The sequence below is a fragment of the Ambystoma mexicanum genome, chromosome 2p (assembly GCF_040938575.1).
Source record: "Ambystoma mexicanum isolate Mex_15411 chromosome 2p, UKY_AmexF1_1, whole genome shotgun sequence".
In the NCBI taxonomy this organism is placed as follows: domain Eukaryota; kingdom Metazoa; phylum Chordata; class Amphibia; order Caudata; family Ambystomatidae; genus Ambystoma; species Ambystoma mexicanum.
Window position 1 is genome coordinate 1,211,224,209 of NC_090923.1, and position 18,780 is coordinate 1,211,242,988.

Genomic DNA, 18,780 nt, shown 5'->3' on the forward strand with positions numbered 1-18,780 from the left:
GGTGGCCAGAGTTTCTGGTCTGAAACCTGCTACTCTTAACCACAAATACCTCTGAAGTACTGGCACAATTGCCATTTAGTGGCATGCATTTTCAGCCGCATCCAGGCTTCCTTTTATTTGAGTGTTTGCTGATAACTGGTTCTTCTTAATGTTTGCCTGAGTTTGCGCCTTGCCCCATTGGGCATGAACATCTCGCCACTAAGGAGTTGCATTGGTAATACGCACACTGTAAGCCGCAGTAGTGACCATTTTGCATACAATTATGTGTATTCTCTCACTCTAGGTGTTGGGACAGCAGATGCAATACTAGGCCTCCCGCTGCATTTCTAGCCATTTTAATAAGCGGTGTGTCCATTTACAATTGTACCGGGATCATGGCTGGTCCAAAGGGAGAGAGTTTATATTTTTTTGTTGATCTGTAGATTTACGGCCTTAATTGCAGAAGTGGTCTCCATCGTGCATCTTAACTGCTTTTAACAGACTCCAGAAGTGGCGCTCCTTCAGCCTAAGCTTGTCTAATGCTGCTTCTATAAATCTTTCTTTCTGGGTTTCAAACCCAATATTGGTGGTATTCTTTCAGGATCAGGTAGCGACTACCGGTACAATGTCGTTTCATCAACAGACGTTATTTCGATGTTTTTAACAAAAATGTTTTAATGAAAAATCTCATTGAAATATATGGGGGGGTTGGCAAAGTGTATATAATGGGTGAGAGGTTGGAAATAGTTACCAAAAAAAAAAAACAATAGGGGATGGGGTCTTGGAGTGGGAAGCCCCCCAAAAAATAAAATTCATTTCAATGAGTTATTTAATTAAAATGATGACTCTGCAGGATTGATTCATCACAGAACCTTGCCATAGCATGCATCAGTCTTTTGCCACTTCGTCTTCAGCCTGCAAGGCATATTGTTTTGCAGACATTGATGGTGTGTGGACCTCAGTAGCCTTTGGCAGTACACGGAGGCCGTTTTAAAATGCAACCACAAACTGCTATTCAATAAAGTGCATGGCAAGGGCCTGACTGACCGTTTTTCCTTTTGGCCACAATGTTGTTGATTGTATCCTCTCCAGGGAAGCTGGTGGATATTCTATAAAACGTGTGACTCTAGAGGTTAGTAACTATTGAGAATCTTTGTTACAAGTAGGTAACTTGTTTTTGTCTTCAGTGCAGTTTGCCTCTGTAGGTGCACACTGTGCCTGCCTAGAATGTTTCGTGTATCCCCAGAGATGGAGAAATATGTCTCCAGGTTTTCTCTGGGGTGTTTTAATTGAACCATCATAACAGAATGGGATATGGCTGCTGGGCCCTTCTCTTTGGTAAAACTGATGTTGGCTCTCTCAGGAGGACCCATGTTGCCACATTTTCACTACATTGTTTGCTTTCTCCTGGAGCGTGTCTGCATGCACCCAGGCCAACTACTTTCATTCTTACAGAGTCTCTTAATTTGGAGCTAAACCCTGGATATGTCTCCCATTTTGTGCCTGTAGTTACCTGGACGAGCCCTGTCTGGAGACAATCAACCGCATCAAGCTGTACAGTGAGTCACTGGCACGGTATGGAAAGAGCCCCTACCTCTACCCACTGTACGGGCTCGGAGAACTTCCCCAGGGTTTTGCCAGGTAAGTTGCTATAGCAGAAGCCAAATGCATTGCGCGCATGTTTCCCACCCTATCCAGAATGCTTTAATTTGTGACTATTGTAGGAGGTATTGATGCATGCACTCATCATAAGTGTCCATAAAAAACTCGTCCAGAAGACTGTTGTGATGTATACATTAATTGAATTTGAGATTTGTCCCACGCCCATTAATATACTATCAATTCTATCTGCTGCTAAATTCTTCATTGTTGGACTAGATGTAAGAGACTTCTATTTTAGTTTTCCTATTTCTAGATCATTTGTTTTTCCATGGCATGGGGGAGGTTTGTCCAGGCCTTCCTTTGTACAGTTGGCATACCACATTGAAGCATCGATCATTGGTAATCTTGAATACACTACTCACCAAGACTTGCTGTTTCGTCACTCTCTCCTTTGCAGGCTGAGTGCGATCTATGGAGGAACCTACATGCTCAACAAACCAGTAGATGAGATAGTCCTGGAGAATGGCAAAGTGGTGGGCGTCAAGTCTGAGGGAGAGGTAAGGAACACATTTAGCTTGTACATATGCAGCTTGGCACATATTCTCTGTGAGGGCACTCAGTGACTGGCTCCATTAGGTTGGGCCTTGTTATTGAAGGTTAGTATTACATTGAGGGCAAGAAAAAAAATGCAATGTTTGTGCTAGAAGTAATTGTCACTCCTAGCGTACCATCTATCACTAATGCAGGAAAGTCAAAAGTCAGAATAATTGGTACACAAGCTGTTAAGGAGATTCTGTCCTTTGCCTCCCATCACTGCTGGTGGACTGCGATTCTGTCATTGACTTTAAAGGGGAGAAATATTTTTTACCTCACACCTCCTGCATTTACTTTTGTTCTAGGGACAGTGAACCCTTCTTTTAAGGTTCCAGTCCAAGGAGACCTCTCCCCTTTGTTTTGCTTCCATGTTTTCCAATGGTAGCACCCCACACTTTATGTGGTGTGCTTCCAGTCTCGGGTCCCTTATGCAATTTCATTTTGGATTCACTTGGTAGACCTTAAACATACCAGTGCAAGGGAGGTCCTCTCCCTTTTATCACGTGGGTGTTTTACCGTTTGGAGCACAAGCCACCTTATATGGAGTGCTGTTTTAATGAGCCTTTTTGCTACTTTCCAGGCATCCTCTGAACAGCTGGTGGCAGTTGTTACTTTTTTACCTTCTTTCTGGATGCATTATCCCATGGTTGCCATTTTAGTCATGATAATGCACTTCAGGGGACCATATTCTCAAAATGGCCTCTCCTCCTGCTCTGTCCTACCTTGCCAGGTGCAAGCGTGCCCCCTTACTTTATGCACCTTGAAGGTGGAGGGGCTTTTTGGAAGAAGCCTGTGAAGGCTCCCCTTTGTGTGTGCTTGCAGGAAGTGGAGAGGTGGCTGTCTGCCCCAAATCCACATTCCTCACAGAGCTTGGATGTTGCTAGCCAGTTTCTTTGTGGCTGGCTGGCTGGCTGTCCACTATTCGGCAGCCCCCTGTTAAGATGGATTTCGGGAATCTGGCCTGGTGGACAGATTTGAGGAGGCCACCGTAGGTATAGTGAACAGGGTAACTCTGCGAGGTTAGCCAAAATCCAATCAAGGTAAAAGTGGAGAGCAGTCAAGGCTATTCTCCAGAGAGTGTTAGCAGAGTCAGGGGTCCACAATGAGTCCACTCAGTGAAGCACACACTAATTCAATTTAGACAGGTAAGTACAAAAATACTATATTTATTCTAGGCCCAAAACCCACACTAGGCAATGAAACAAGCAGATGATAATAACACACAATGCTCAATTTTAAAACCTATATATACAGTCACCTTTAGGTTCTTAGAAATGCATTCAATAACTTGGACAACAAAAAGAAGGTAAGTAGCGACGCAGTAGAATGAAACCAAGTCACAAGAATTATACCTTACCTTTATAAGTCCAATCCCTATGATGTATGGGGCTTTGTGCCCAAAAGTCACAAAGGGTCTGATGTAGGAAGAATTCTTGTGGTGGTGAAATGTTCCAGAAGATATTCAACAAAGTTATACTTAGGTAAAATGATATTCCTATCTTTAAGATAGTCGTTTAGATCTGACGATCAAAATTCGATGGAATGGAATAACCAAAGTATATCCTAAGGAGCGCAGGAGGAGGTGAATGTGTTGCAATTACTTACCCTGTTGAATACCGATTTTCCAAGATGACTAGGTGGGTCAATTGGGGGTCACTGGAGGTAGGTTTTCCCACCGTTGGTTCTGAGGAGCTGCGGGTTCAAGGATTCTCCCGGTCGGCTCCTGGGACAGAGTGTAACTCTTTGCGAAAAAGAAATGCAGAAGGCACTGATGCAGACTCTTCAGGACACTTCACCAGCATCCTTCCAGTTGCAGTTGAACACCTTCCAGAGAGGCTGGGTGGCTGAAATTCGGCAGGAAGGTGACTTATACCACAAACTGGCAACCACAGAAGTTAAGTCCACGAATGCGAAATGGCGACGATTCAACCCCTGGAGAGCTGGTCAGTCCACCAGGAGGTCCAGGGACACTTCTGAAGGCTCAGGACAGCTGCATCCTCAAGAATGCCTCGAGACTGGTTGGACTTTTGGTCCCACAAATCCAACGGTTAAAGCATTAAACTACCACTGAAGACCTTTGCAGATTAGATACTCCAGCAGGGCTTCGCTGGGCCAAACACAGCAAGGGTTGCTGGGCCTCTTCAGGCGTCTTCAGTGGGCTGCTTGTCTACACTGGAGACTTGGCTCCAACACTGATCTGAAGAAATAGCTGCAGGAGTCCTCTTTTTATCCTAAATCGTGGGGGAAGCAAGTCCAAGCTCACCAATGATAAGGACCTTCACCATTCAAGCAGCCAGCAGTGGTCCAATCAGGGACCACTGTGGTTTTCACTCATACAAAACATCTTGTCTTCCTGGGCCAAGCATACACAAAGGCATCACTATCATGTGAAAGCAGCAGCTTTCCCAGGCAAGCGCATGACGTTCTATGGGATTTCCTGACCTAAGAAGGCCAAACAACACTATGACTAAAGAACCAACAACAAATCTCGTGACACGCCCATTTTAGGGCACTACCCACATTTAGTAGCCATATGCGGTAGACGCGAATGTGCACACTAGAAATAACACAAAATAGTAAAAAAGTAATTGCTGCCACAAGCCTTTCTTCAGGCACATACGAAAGTAACGAAAAATCCCATGTGTAAAAGACTAGGGTGATACAAAAGTATCCCCACTGCTCTACATTGTAAGATGCTTTGTGCACTGTTTGAAAGTTACCAAAAAGACAAAAGGGAAACATAGTTTCTCATGTGAGGCTGGCATCATGGAAGGAGACACAGACAACAGATTCAATGCAACAGAAATACTTTTATTAACTTAAATGTCAGGATGTTGTAAGGCCTAACTTGCCCTATGCTAGGGTGGTATTTCCCTAACTAAAGAAACTAAGGATAGTCTGTGCCAGTTGTTAGGCAAAGTTTGTATGCAGTACCCTTTGGGACCGCTACACACAACTAGGACTACAGGTGTAAGCAAACCAACCTTTGGTATAAGTCTGTACTACAAAGTTTTGGTAGCGTTGCTGAGCAGCCAGGCTTATCACAAGAGGGGAATGTGAGCTGGAATGATGTTACACAATGGTCTATAATTACAAGTATTCAAACAAACTCTTACACTCAAGGTTTCTTGGTAAAACACTTATTCATTTATTTCAAGGTCAGTTATATAACATTCACTAGAAGGAGGCAATCTATATCACACAAAAATATACTTTAATACTTCACACTATCAGTTTCTTAGGCATTTAAAATACTTTGACAGAGGAGCAAAATGGCATTCGGAATATTTGAAGTAGGAGCAAAAAGGCATAAATTAATAAAAAGAAGATTACAGTTGCTCTTAAACAGTGCAAATAGTTTGAGTTCACCAGAGGAGTCAATTCAATGCAATAGGTTAGGCCAAAGTCTATGGGGTAAGGTCTTGTATAGGATAAGGCAGTTCTGGTAGTTAAACCGAAAAGTCTTTGCCAAAGTTCTCAGAAGTAGTTTGTAAAAGAAAGATTCATATGTTTGGTCACAAGCTGACTAGGCCTGCAAGTTGCCAAGGTTTTTCAAGCACTTTCGCAGTGAGAGGTAAATTCTCTCGGTCGGGTTTTCACAGTACCTTACAATGAAGGAAAAAGATGCAGCTGAAGACGTCTGTTCCTAGCAGTTCCTGCAGATCTCACTGTTCCTGAGCGTCAGTAGTGGGGACAAGAGGGAGGATGTCGGGGGACTCCTGCACTGGGACTTGTCCAAAAGCTGGCAAATCTTCAATTCCGGTATCTGTAGTCAAGCACAAAAGCTGGTGTCCCTCTCCCTGGTTATTCGGTTTCCTGCAGCACTCTGAGGGAAATTCAACCAGCTCCGAGAATGGTATCCAGGTGGCTTAGTGACAAGTTGATTGGTCCCACCAACTCAAAGGGAGAAGTCGTCTTTGAAGGGTTTCTCTGTCGAGATGAACTTGGCGATTCGGACCCGCAGCAGGGCTTCACTGGGCAAACCAGCGGGCCAGGAGTTGCAGCAGCTGTCCTCTTCAAGCTCGTCTTTGGTTCTTTCGTTCCAGTGGTCGACTGTGCCTTCCAAGCCAAGAGATGTGCTTTTTATCCTGTTTCCTCCCATCCAGCATAGCTGCCACTCACCCAGTAGGGTGGCTGTCCTTGCCGGACAGTTAGCCAGCCAATCATGCCACAGTGCATTTCGGTCTCCTAGGTGGCTAAGCACAGGGAGTTTCGGGCACCTCGCTCACTTCCTGCCCACCCCAGACAATCGGGCGCCAGAGGCGGTCTTCAGTCCTGAAGCCCACCAAAGGCGTAGGAACAAAGGGACCAAACCTAGTTTGCCGCGCAGAGACAAACTTTAGAAGGACCTTTCCAAAAAGAAATGGCGAAAAAAGAAGACCAGGACCTGTTTAAACAAAGGGGGCTCAGACGGCATCTTGAAAAACATTGCTCCCGCGATTTAACGCTACTGGTGTTTACCGTCAGGAAAAATCATGGTAGTTAATTGTAAAACCACTGCCACCGGCCATTTCGAGAGGAAAGGGTAGCATTTGACTGCTACATGAGTTTCTAGACACAGGGGAAACTAAGTAACTCCTCCACAGTCTATTGTAAGATGGGGTGTGCTGGATCTAGGAATTTGAAAAGTACTAGTAAAGTCAATTTCACTTTACTTTCTCTGGGAAACAGTAGTTTATTTCAGAGAAGGTATTTAAACCTTAGGACAGCCTAAAAGGCTTCCCTGTGTCACTGCACTGAGGGTGCTGTGTGACACAAATGAAAAGATGATGCCTATGGAGATGTCTAAAACTCCATAATCAAAGAAACAAACACAAAAAACAATTAGAATGAAAAAAATTCAAAGTCCCAAATTTTTGCAATTGAGCTGGAGGGCGCTAAGGTAGAGTGAGTTAGCACATTTATGAGAATTCTCCCTAACACCAGTAAGTTCAACTTAAGTGTGTCTGTGTCCAAAACCTATGCTTGCCCTCACAACTATAACAAAACAATGTGGAGGGATGGCAACCATAAACTAAACCGTGTTCCAAAAATAAGGCTTGGCGCTATTTCCGCTCAGGCTTATTCTTCAGCTTCTTCCACCCAAGTACCAACAAGTTCACCACAGGGTTCAAGTTACCTTGTGTTGGATTTAAGCTCAAACAGTTCCACACCTTTCTTGGGATTCCCTTCCCCAAGTTCTATACAGTTTCATTGCAGCAAGTCTCAGGGTTCCCTTTCCCAAGTCCAATGTAAAAATGATCACAAAGGAAGTATTTTGAGGCTCTGTATTAAGGATAAGTTCCAACAATCATCCACAGCTCAGGGTTCCCTTCACCACGATTTAAATGCAACAATAGTATTTTTCCATTTTATACACCATAGTAGGTTTCCGTTTCAGCATGTAGTGGTTCTCTGGTCTTGGCACAGTTATCAGACCACACGGTCCACCCATCAGAGGTCACACAACCAGGAACCCTGGTTCTCCTGCTCACACATAGGCTCCACAGTGTCTTGCCTCTGTGTTTCACTTTCCTTGTTTTGTACACATTCAATGTCTTGTTGTATTTCAGGATCTTATTCGCACTTAACTTCTGCTGACCCTCCACCCCCTTCATGCTTAGCTTCCTCCAAGTATATAGGTTGCTGTCCTGTAAGCTCGATTTTGAGGGTTTGTCCGTTTGATATTCAACAAGTAGTTTTTAAAATGTAGCTTCAAAAATAAATAGTTTCTCAGACTTAACTTCAACTCTGCAGAGTCTTGGTTTGACTTGGTTTACTATTTTCTTTCAGTGCGTGATTCAACATTAGCAGGTTTGCTGCTGTCTTTCAGTCTTTATTCAATATTAGCAGATTTGCTATGCCTCGCGCCACCTGCCTTTCTTTCATTCATATAACTTCACTACTCCATCTGTAAATGAAGGATTTATTCCCTTGGTACTGTTCACTATCTTGGCAGCCAGACCAGAGTGCCCTGGTCTCTGGGTAACTTCCCAAGCACACACCGGTCAAAGGCGTCTTCCCCTGGCGTCTCTTGCTGCTGCCTCCTTTGCTCTGGCTGCTGCTTTGTGTTCCGCGAACCCCGCTCACATGTGGACTGGAGCTTGGCTGACACAGGCAGCTTCAATACCTCTGCGAGGCCGGATACAGCGTCCTCTTTGATCTGGCCATGCCGCAGATCCGTTTGCTCCCACTTCATACAGGAGGCTCTCCTCGAGGTGGGAATGTCGGCCAGCGTCCAGTCTCCACCTCGGGTCCCACCACGGCTGCCTCCGGCCTCCTGAGGACTCCTGCTGATATCTGCCCAAGTGCTCCAGGGCGCTCCCTCTCTCTACTTCACAGCCAGGGCTCAAGTCGAGGGTAAAAGCCGGGGGACGGAGTCCACCCACTTTATTCAGAGGGGGGACTCAGTCCCCCGCCCAGCGAAAAGAGAAACATTGGATGTCCTCTTTGAATTTATGGATTAAAGCCTGATCCGCAGTCATCAGGTTTGTAAGGCAAACACTTCACCACTGCACTTTATGAAAAAACCTGATGAAAAATAACAAACAACTAAAGGTAAAATGTCCCATTTTGGTAGTGCAAGTCCCAGAGAAAACATTTGTATTGGTTCTTGTACTTTAAAACATACACACCTTTTAACTTTTTCAAAACAATATTAGAAGAAAATATATTGTCTTGGTTTTGTGTGTTGATTTTATGAAAGGCAAACACCATTCGTCCTGTGCAATATGTGGGTGGTACTGCAAAGCCAATGTAATAAAATGTGCATATTTCACCTTCATATGCTAATTTCTGGTGACGTCACATTCCATTGCTTTTGTTGATGAGTCCCCCCACTTTAATTTTTAGGACTTGACCCCTGTTCACAGCCACTCATTTTATACACCTGTGGTCCTTCAATAGGCTGCAGGTGTATTCCATTATTCAATTCTGCCTGACTCTGATTAAGAGGACATGCCTGACCTTCATACCTTGCAGGCATTTCTTCATCCCAGGTGAGAGTGTGTGGTATTCATTACTCTCAGCTGTCTCTTTCTCATCTCAGTACTGTCAGGTGTCCCAAGAGGGGACAGAAGGGGAGCTGACCTACAATAACCCATAAAGGGTGGGGAGGGTTAGGGTGTCACTAGGAAAAGGGGATACCATTTCTCTCCTAAAGGCACCCTACTCCCAATCCTTTTCCTCCTCTTTCTAGTACGTCTGGGTTGACAATATATTTTGTCATTCTCGGGGTCAATGGGAAATGGGGAACAATATCACATAACCGCCTCTGGGAGAGGGGCTCCTTCCTGAAAGAAAAATGTGGAATACCGCATCTCACCGAAGTGCACCCCACTTCCAATCCCCAAGGTCCCTCCACCCAGGTGTTCCACCTTCACTTCTTCACCCCCAGGGTTGGAATCCAAGAGCGATGGCCCTTCCCTGACTAACTGAGTAGAGGACCCAAGGGGAGTAAATGTGACGATGCCCTCAGGTTTCTCATACCCAGTACAGATAGTCTGAAGGACTGATTAGTTTCCCCATAACAAAATGAGCAAAAGGCTAGGTGAATGCAGCTGAAGGCTTCACTTCTCTGTAAAAGGTCAGGACAGGTTCAAAAACAAAAGTAAAAAGTTTGGGGTCCATAGAATATGGAGGGAAAGTTGCCAAAAGAGAAATCTTTTCAAACACCTCCCAGATGTTTGAATGTTACAATGTGTGCTTATTGGAGGACCGGGGTTGCCGCAGCCAGTTTTCTCTATATAAGGAGATGAGCTGGACCCAGTAACCAAGTCAACCTCTGGAGCAGAAGAGCTCTGAAGAAGACAGAGGGACGCCGGCGTACCGCTGCAGAAACCAGCATTGGCTCAGCCAATACCACTATGTCATGAGCCTTAAAACAGAGAAGACATTTATGGGGTGCTTTACTCCCTAAGACTGGTGGTACCAACCAGTTACCTGTCCAGCTTGAGGCACATCACCTGTTTTCAGTTGTAAGAGAGTGCATCTTTGCATTTCCTCTACAATCCCCGGAGCCAGCTGTTCATTGTTGGCAGGACTTCTCGATGACCAAACGGTTTGGAACTCTTTGTGGGCATCCTGGAGGCTTTGTTAGGACTATGGGAATCCACTGTGCTGCCCTCCAACATGAGATATGCCTACCGAAGTTCTACTGCTGTGTTGCGTAGTGCCTCCTGACTCTGTCCAGCGTCATTGCAAGACATACACCCACAAAAGTCTCCCTATGGGTCTCTCCTTTATCGTGGATTTGAATCTGTGTGTCCTCTCTACAGTCTGGGGTCTGTAGAGAAACCTAAAGATGACCAGTGGCTAACGCCCTTGAAACTGCGACCAAATGACCCTGCACAGCAACCACAGTGATGAGGCTTGTCTTTCCCAGTGATGTACTGTCACCTGGGAATGTTTCTACCTTTCCTGGGAGTCAGTGCCCTGAGAACCCTTGTATGTCTTGAACCACCCCTCCCTATTGGGCGCAAAGTTCTGCTTGGCTTGGTGCAATCCAAGGCTGGCCAAGGCCGGTGTGGTAAACCCTAGAGGTGGTGGTAGTTTCTTCTTTCACTGGAACTCGACTAATGACCCTGAAGTCCCTAATTCGAATGTTGCATTTGCCCTGCACTAATTAACTTCATTACTTTACCTGTACTAGCTGAGTGAGCCCTCCTGAACTACTCACCTCTTTCCTCAGGAACCTTCTGGGACACCTAAAAGACTACCCGAGACTTGACACAGGCTAGGGCTGGACTTCAGAAGTTGTAGTATATGATATGATATTTTATTTATAGCGCTTAAACACAAGTGTTTCAAGGCACGATGAGGCAGGGGAGGGGAACAGGGGGTACAAGAACGATCTTACTAGGCCCAGTGATATTGAGGTTGTGCATGTGCGGGGGAGAGGGAAGTGGAGAAGTGCCAGGGGAAGGGGAGGAGGAGCAAGTGCAAGACATGGGATCAAACAATGAAAACAAGAAGTGCGGCCAGCAGGTGGCAGTGCAGGGATAAGTGCAGAAAGCAAGTGTTAGATAAGTGCAGGCAGGGGGGTTGTAGGGTTGCAGATACAGTTCAAGTGGAGGGTCGTCAGGAGGCAGTGCAAGTGTGCAACTGGGAGAGCAGGGACCTCGGTTCATGGTTCAGAAGGTAGCCAGGTAACCAGTGTAGTGTCAGACAGGAGATCAACAAGGTAGGGGAAGAGAGCAGGCAGAAGCAAAAAGGAAAGTCTTGAGGTGCTTCCAGAGATGGTTCTACTCAATTTTCAGAGAGGCAGGGAGGCTGTTCCAGAGGGAGGCACCAGCCGAAGAGAAAGATCTGCCCCCAACTCGTTGCTTGGAAAAGCGACAGACCCTCAAGGAGTTGGAGATGGAGGAGCGAAGAGCTCGAGTAGGAAGATACTTCAGAAGAGAAAGCTGGAGATATTTTGGTCACAGGCTCCAGAAGGTCTTGTGGACAATGCAAAGGGCCTTGAACTTGATCCTTGCAGCCACTGTGAGCCAATGGAGAGATTTTAGTGCTGGAAAGATATGATCCCTGGGCTTGAGGCCAAGGACAAGTTCTGGATGCAGGGGATGGAGAGTAGAGGCAGTCAAATTTAAAAAGAGGCTGTTAGAGTAGTCAAGCCTAGAGAGAACCAGAGCTCTAGATACAGTGAGCTTCTTGGGGGAAGGAGAGGAAAAGAAGAATACCCTTGAGGAGGTGCAATTGGTAGTTTGACTTCTTAGAGACGTTGGTAATATGAGGAGAGAAGGATAACCCCGAGGTTCTTAGCCTCAACAGGTGGGAGCAGGAAGAGGGCCAAGGGAGGCCAGCCAGAGAGTGGCCGGAAAGAGGGTTGCAGGTGTGCCGATGAGGAGGATCTCCGTCTTGCTGGAATTCAGGCAAAGATCATTGGCGGCACACCACTCCTGGATTGCTGACAATCCGGGATGAGAGAAGAAGAGGCGGCAGGGGGGAGCCTGAAGGCGAGCTGGGTGTCATCAGCGTAGCATTGGAAGTTAGAGCAGAGAGCAGCAATGCGGTGGGCGAGAGGTGCCAGGTATTGGTTGAACAACCAGCGAGAAAGGTTAGACCCCTGTGGAACACTGCACGTGGAGAGAGAGAGAGAGATAGAGGAGAGAAAGGACCCAATTTGGACCTGGGAGGGACAGTCAGAGAGGAAAGAAGTCAGCCAGGCCAGAGCCTGATCACTGATACCCAGGTTATCAGGCAGCCAGTTGAGCAGGATTGCATGGTTGACCATGTCAAAGGCCGAAGATAGATCAAGTAAGACAGAGGGGAGATTAGCATCAGGGTTAGAGAGCAGGTCTTCACGGATGTTAAGGAGAGAAGTTTCTGTGCTTCTGGCTGCTCTGAAGCCAGACTGGTGGTCATGGAGACAACCAACAGATTCAGTGTGAAGATTATATTGTGCTGAGTGCCTTATAAAGTCTATGTATGTACTAGTATGTGCTTAACATCTGTTCTCTCTGTTGGTGAATGCATTTATTGTCCAGATAACTGCTTGTAATTCTAAAGCAGCGAGTAACCCATAGTGGGTTACCTAACTGCAATATATTTTCTAAAGTATCTATACTTAAACTTGAAATATTTAAAGTGTCCTTTTGTTGTAGTATTGTAATAAATGAATTGTTATTTGTATAACTTATTTACCTGTGCAGTTATTTTCCTTATCAGTTCTTACTACACAACAGTCCCCCCTTCTTACTTAGTTCAGCCTTGCTGCTTGGTCAGTGCTACTTAAGAGAGTGACTTTGCTCCATTATGGTTGTGAATAACTTTGCTAACCCTTGGTTGGCATTTCCAATTCCTACCCAAGGTAGTGGCTTTGAAAACCCCTCCTAACAGAAACTAATATCTTAATAACATAGTCTCACCCTCTATAAGACTTCCGCCATTTTTGCTCACAAGGTGTCTTCTGGTGATCTTTTCTGGCCAATACTCTCCCAATTGTTTCCAGCATGCTTTTAATTCTTTTGAAAGCAAGTGTGCCCACCCCCCCCCCATGCTGCAACACAGTATCCAAGCTCAGGTTTTCTTGTAGGGCACTGCACAAAACGGAAGCAATGGAACTGTTCTAGTTAGTTTTACTGAGAATGTCCAGATCCTGTTTCTCTGCCAATGCTTTTTTACTGCTATTGTGTATGGCCTGGATGACCTACAAATCGCTTTGATAGTCTTGTCCTGTTAAAAGTAGTTCCCTTAATTCACTCCACTAGGGGAGAATGGCAGTCACTTTCCCACCAGGGGTGTCAACCGGACTTTGAAACCATTCACTCTTGGTTGTTCATATTGTGTCATCTAGGTCATTGCATACACTGCGCCCTGGCTTTCACTTTAAATCCAGCTTGACCAATCCTTGGCATTCTTCCTCTTGTGAAAAACCAGAGGGGGTTTCACAACCTAGTCCCTGGGAATCCCATACTCAGGTGGCCAGGGAAAGGCTATCACTTTTGGATCCTGACCATGGGGGTGGACAAGCGAGGGAGGATCACCTGGGTAGGAGATCCTCTGGGAGTGGGGAATAAGCACCCAATGGTGAGACATGGTATCCCCCTTTTTCCACAACCCATTTAACCACTATCCATGATTATTTTTTGGGAAACTACAACTCCCATAATTACTCTCTACCTTGTCTTGACAAAAGTACTGCACCAAGGAAGATAAGGAATGAGGACAGAAGGATTACCTCCCCTGACTTGCATTGGCCCTGTCCCTGTAATGAGGCCAGGCAGAGTCAGGCATGTAGCTCTAATAATGTACACCTGCCACCTATTAAGTCTCCCTTGGAAAGCGAGGCTGGGTACGAGAAGAAACAGCTCTTCCGAGGCTGATGTGAACCAGGCTGTGGGAGTTGTAAGGCCAACAGGCTGGTCAACAATTGAGAGGAGCAGGGGAAAGCCAGGCAAGATTTCAAGCTTTCGGGAAGCCCCGAGAGTTCAAAAAAGTTGAGCGAGCGTAGGAAAGAAACCTTCAAGGTGCCAGGAAATGGCCTGCGACCCTGCCGGGTGAGCGCCGCAGTTGGGGGTGATCAGAGGAGTCATTGGTAATGGCCTTGAGTTGCAAGGAAAAGATAAAAGACATTAATTTAACCCAACCAGTGAATTATCAAGCACAACAAAAGTCTGGTTGATGTTAAAGGGAAAGCAAGTGTGATTTGGAAGTTGAAGGTTGCGCATGTGCCGATAAAACGCGAATGAAGAGTGCAATTGTTAAAATAAAAGGATACAGAGTAGGAGAGTGGTCCTGCGAGAGGATGTCGCACATTCGAAAGTCTCTGTGAAATGTTATGAACTTTTGAAAGATATTAGAAGCAGGGATCAAAGGAAATAAAGTTAAATATGAGGAAAATATGTGAAATGTGAAACATGCCAAGGGGGCAAAAGTAAAACACGCCAAGAGGTCAAAAGTAAAATATAAAGAACAAGGCCAAGAAGGCAAGTGAAAGAGAATAAGAACCACAAGTACAAAGAGGCACTGGTGCTGCAAGAGAAGATGTGAATTGGGAAATGTGCCAAGAGGACAAAACGTAAAAATATAAGAACTACAAATACCAAGAAGCATTGGTGGGAAAGAAATACCAAGAAGTATTGGTGTTGATTATGAACTTTGGAAAAGACAAAAGAGAATAAGAACTAAAAGTACCAAAAGGCATTGGGGGAAAGAAATACCATGATCTTTTGAAAAGGCCAAGAGGGCAGATTAAAAAGGGTGAGAATTATAAGTATCACGAAGTATTGGTATCAGAACATGAGTATGGATTGTGAATTGAAGGAATATTGAAAGAGGTTATAGTGGTCATGCAGAGGTATATGTAAATGCCTTGTAGTTTCGAAATTCTTCGACAGTGAAAGATCTTAGATAAAGCGTGGGGTTCTGAGCCCGGCGGAGGGAAGCCTGTGCAGAACTTTGAGTAATTGAGAGCATATGAACTGAGTATTGATGACAAGGTGCGTGAAGCCTAAGGAAGTGATTCAACTACCAGAAATTGAAAGCCTAAGATTGAACTGTTGAACTGTACCAGTAAGCTAAAGTGTGCAAGACTGATAGAACTGTGCCATCCCCCTATCCTTTGTTTATTAAGAGACTCTCTAGACCCCGTTCTCAGAAACCGGGGAAACCTCCCTCTGTTCCTCCTCACCTGGGTCTTCAGTAGAACTGTCTTGGGTCTCCGTCTTCTTCTTTCATGTCATCTTGGTTTATTCTCCTTTCCTTTCCTTATTTTCTTTCAAAGAGGTAAGGGCGAGCTCCCTCTTAGGGTAGAGTAGGGTAGGGGTACACTAGGTGTTACTCACCGGTGGGATGAGTGCGAGGAACCAGGAAGCATCCAAACCCAGAATTTTGCTTGAAGGAGCTTAAGTAGGGCCTCTACCTAAGCCTCCTCTCTGCGAGGGAAAATAGACCTTCAAAATGATATGACCACTTGCTGTAGTTAACCAGACAAGGGGACTGATCACCCAGAAGGGCGGAGAGAAGTTGTACCGCCACGAACCAGGCTGAAAAGAAAAGAACAACAAGTAAGTAATACAAAAGGTAACGGTTGTCCCTTATAAGCCTTACTAACTGAGGAGTACCTGGGTTCTTGTTTTTCTCCCCCCGTAGGATAGATGAAGGAATTAACCCGGGAATCACCTAAGAGCAGGACAAGATTTAGTATCTAACTGGTTTAAATAATTACACAAACAAAAGGTGGGTAGGATCTTACCAATGGGAATTGACTTAGTACTTGAAATGTTAGAACACAACGACAGGGAGAAAATAAGAAAAAGGTAAGGTTAGTAGGGTTCTACTACCCGGGCGGCACGAGGGTCGCGCTAGATTCGGGATGGTGCACTGCTGCAGAGCGTCCTGAAAATGCACAAACCCAATGTTCCGTTTAACACCAAAAGTCTTCCCATAGATGGAAAAAGATTAAGGACGATGACAGTCGGGATGGTATTTCCAGGTGAATGGGTTTTAAGGAGGTAAATTCTGGCAGGATACAGAGCAACCAGTCGGAATGATGACTCTTGAGACAGGTAGGTCAAAAACAGGCAAGGTCTGGTACACTGGCTGACAGGAACTATAACAGAACGTGCAGAAGAGGAGTCCAGGAGGAAAGCAGGATTTTCGGTACACGGGAAGGCAGATCAGAAGGTGAGGGAATTCCAAATAGAAGGTCCAGTAAACAATCCGAGTCGAAAACCGTAAGAACCACAAGCAGATAGCAATCGAAGAAGGAACTTCTAATTACCGGTAGTAGCTGTAAACAGAAGCAGCGTCTTGGCCGTCTCCAGGAACTAAATAATGGAGAAAGGCGGGGCTAGCCAATGTGAGGCTCTTCCGGTGAACTACCGTACGGAAGCAGGTTTCCTGGGGGGTGTAGTCTCCGAGCCGCTAACTTCCACGGCAACTTCCATCGTGCATAAAACGACGCGGTTTGATGCCGAATCCTTTTGGGGAGCGCTATAAATTTCCTACTGCCTCTGGTAGTAGATTTGGAAACCCGAAGCGCCAGCGGCGTAAGTGACCGGGTTTTGCTGATAGCCGGGGATGAACGCCGACTCATAACACTAGGCAATGGGGACTCCGAGGAGCCAAACTCGGTCAGGGAAAAAGCCTTGTGGCTAAAACAAACCTGCAAGATGTAGTTGCCCTGAAGTAGTCGCAGAAGATCTTGATTGCACTGAGAAAGTCCAAAGTATGTGCGATCCAGAAGGAGTAAGCCTTGGAGAAAGCGGTGATACCAATTTCCAGAAAATGACTGCTGCAGAGGCTCGGAGAGCAGAGTCCAATACCTATGACAGGGCTGGGTAAGTAGCAGGAAGTGAGGATGCAGAAAAGTAAGCACAACAGGGAATCCGGGGAGAAGCCAAGGAAAAAAGATCGAGTAACCCAGGCGAGCAGGCGCTATACCAGAGAAGGCACTGCGGGTGAAACTGCAAAAGGGAAAGGCTCGGAAGCAGCCATGGAAGCTAGAAAACACAATCAGAAGGCAGGAAACAGCGTGTCGGGGAAACGGAGCGCCGTAGCAGGAGAAACCCTAGAGGGGCCACAAGCAGAGAGACAGGAACAAGGCAAGCGAACAATACAAGCATCTTACCAATTACAAGGGTTGCAACGCAATGAGCCGCAAGCCGGGAACTGAGAAATAGTCGGGGCGGCCATATTAAATAAACACTAGACTGCTGCAGGAACCATGGAAAGAAACGTAACAGCACATCGAATGGAGTCACCACCTATGTCAGCACTTCCAGGGGCGAAGCATGACACCTGTGGGGTTGAACCTGGGGAAGGGAGTTGGTGTTGAAGCCATTCTGACATTTCTTTTTCTCACTCAATTTTTCCTTTTTGTATTCCCTTAACACATTTGTTATCTTGAGAAGGAGGGCATGGTTAGGTTTTCTTAGTGTAGGCCTTTTTTATTTTGACCAGACTGACTTAGACGTGTTTGTTATTGTTTAATGGTCGAGATTACACCCATTTTAAAGTTAGGGCCAGTTAGAAATTCTACCATCCCAAGCAAATTCGTAAATAAAGGTTTTTGAAACTTGTATCCATTGTGTCTGTGTCTACTGTTCGATACCATGCCTTCCTCAAACTCCTGTGCTGTCCAAGGGTGTCCAAAGACTGGCCTAGAGGCGTTTGGGGGAGGGGCTTTGGTTATCCCATTGTATGTCAGTTGAATTGTTGGCTTCGGTTTCTGTGTTTCTTTCTCATTTTTCTCTCCTTCCTTTCCTCTTTTGCTCTAATTTGTGTAGATTGTTAAAGAAACCAAATAATTAATACGCACATGCTGTGAATTTGGCATTCACTCGACCCGACTAGGTTTGATGCACACCAGTGGCCAGTGTAAGAACCGTTACCTGCTGCGAATGACCTAAAGCCCAGTCCTGTCACTTCAGCTCTTTTCAAATGCCAAATCTATAATGTAAATTATCCCCAGTTCCTAGAAGCAATTATTTTTCTAGAATGTGCTGATCAAGAAAAGTCACTCGCTCTCCGTTTGCTTTCTTTCTCTCCAAGCATCCATGTCCTACATTTGTCGTTTTCGCACCTGTTTTTTAGTCTTTCTATTTTCTATCTGTCTCATTTCCCGGTTTCCATTTACCCGGCTATTTTGCATCTTTCTCACACTTAAGCCTCTCCCTCTACTTTAATTCCATCTCTTTTTATGAGTTTGTTTACTGTTCTCTGGGAAGCCTCCAATCCTGGGGAGTGCTCCTGAATTCTGTGCTTTTGATTCGAACATTGCAGAATATCCGCTTTGAACGATTTGTAGCCTTATGTGTGTGCATCATTTGAGTGTCCCTTCAGCTTTCAGCTCTGATCCCTTAAGCCATCAACATCAGTAGGGGTACTGGGAGAAAGAGAACGTATTGGAAAGGTTAGCTTTTTTTTTTTTGTTCAATTGAACATTTTCTTTGCATTGGGCACTGTCATTTAACTCCCTCTCTTTGACCACATTTACCAGAAGATGAGACATTAGCATGCCCGATGGGGGCACAGCTCTCTATGTACTGTAGCTATTTGCTCCCCTGAGATTTTGGTGGTGCTGTGTAACACCTGGGGGATGTCAGCCTTTTCCTAAAGCTCATAGTCTCGTTCCAGTGTTCTAATGGGATTTATTTTTTGTGTTTTTTATAGCGCTAAAAG

The 18,780-nt window shown here is 45.4% G+C and overlaps 1 protein-coding gene across 1 annotated transcript in view; it reads left to right on the forward strand.

The window, feature by feature from the left end:
- GDI1 (GDP dissociation inhibitor 1) overlaps nt 1–18,780 on the forward strand; it is a 268,309-nt gene that overhangs the window by 187,811 nt on the left and 61,718 nt on the right. The window contains exons 6-7 of the mRNA XM_069645471.1: nt 1,489–1,620; nt 2,039–2,138. Coding sequence (XP_069501572.1) covers nt 1,489–1,620; nt 2,039–2,138 — 232 coding nt within the window. The remainder of the gene's footprint in view (nt 1–1,488; nt 1,621–2,038; nt 2,139–18,780) is intronic.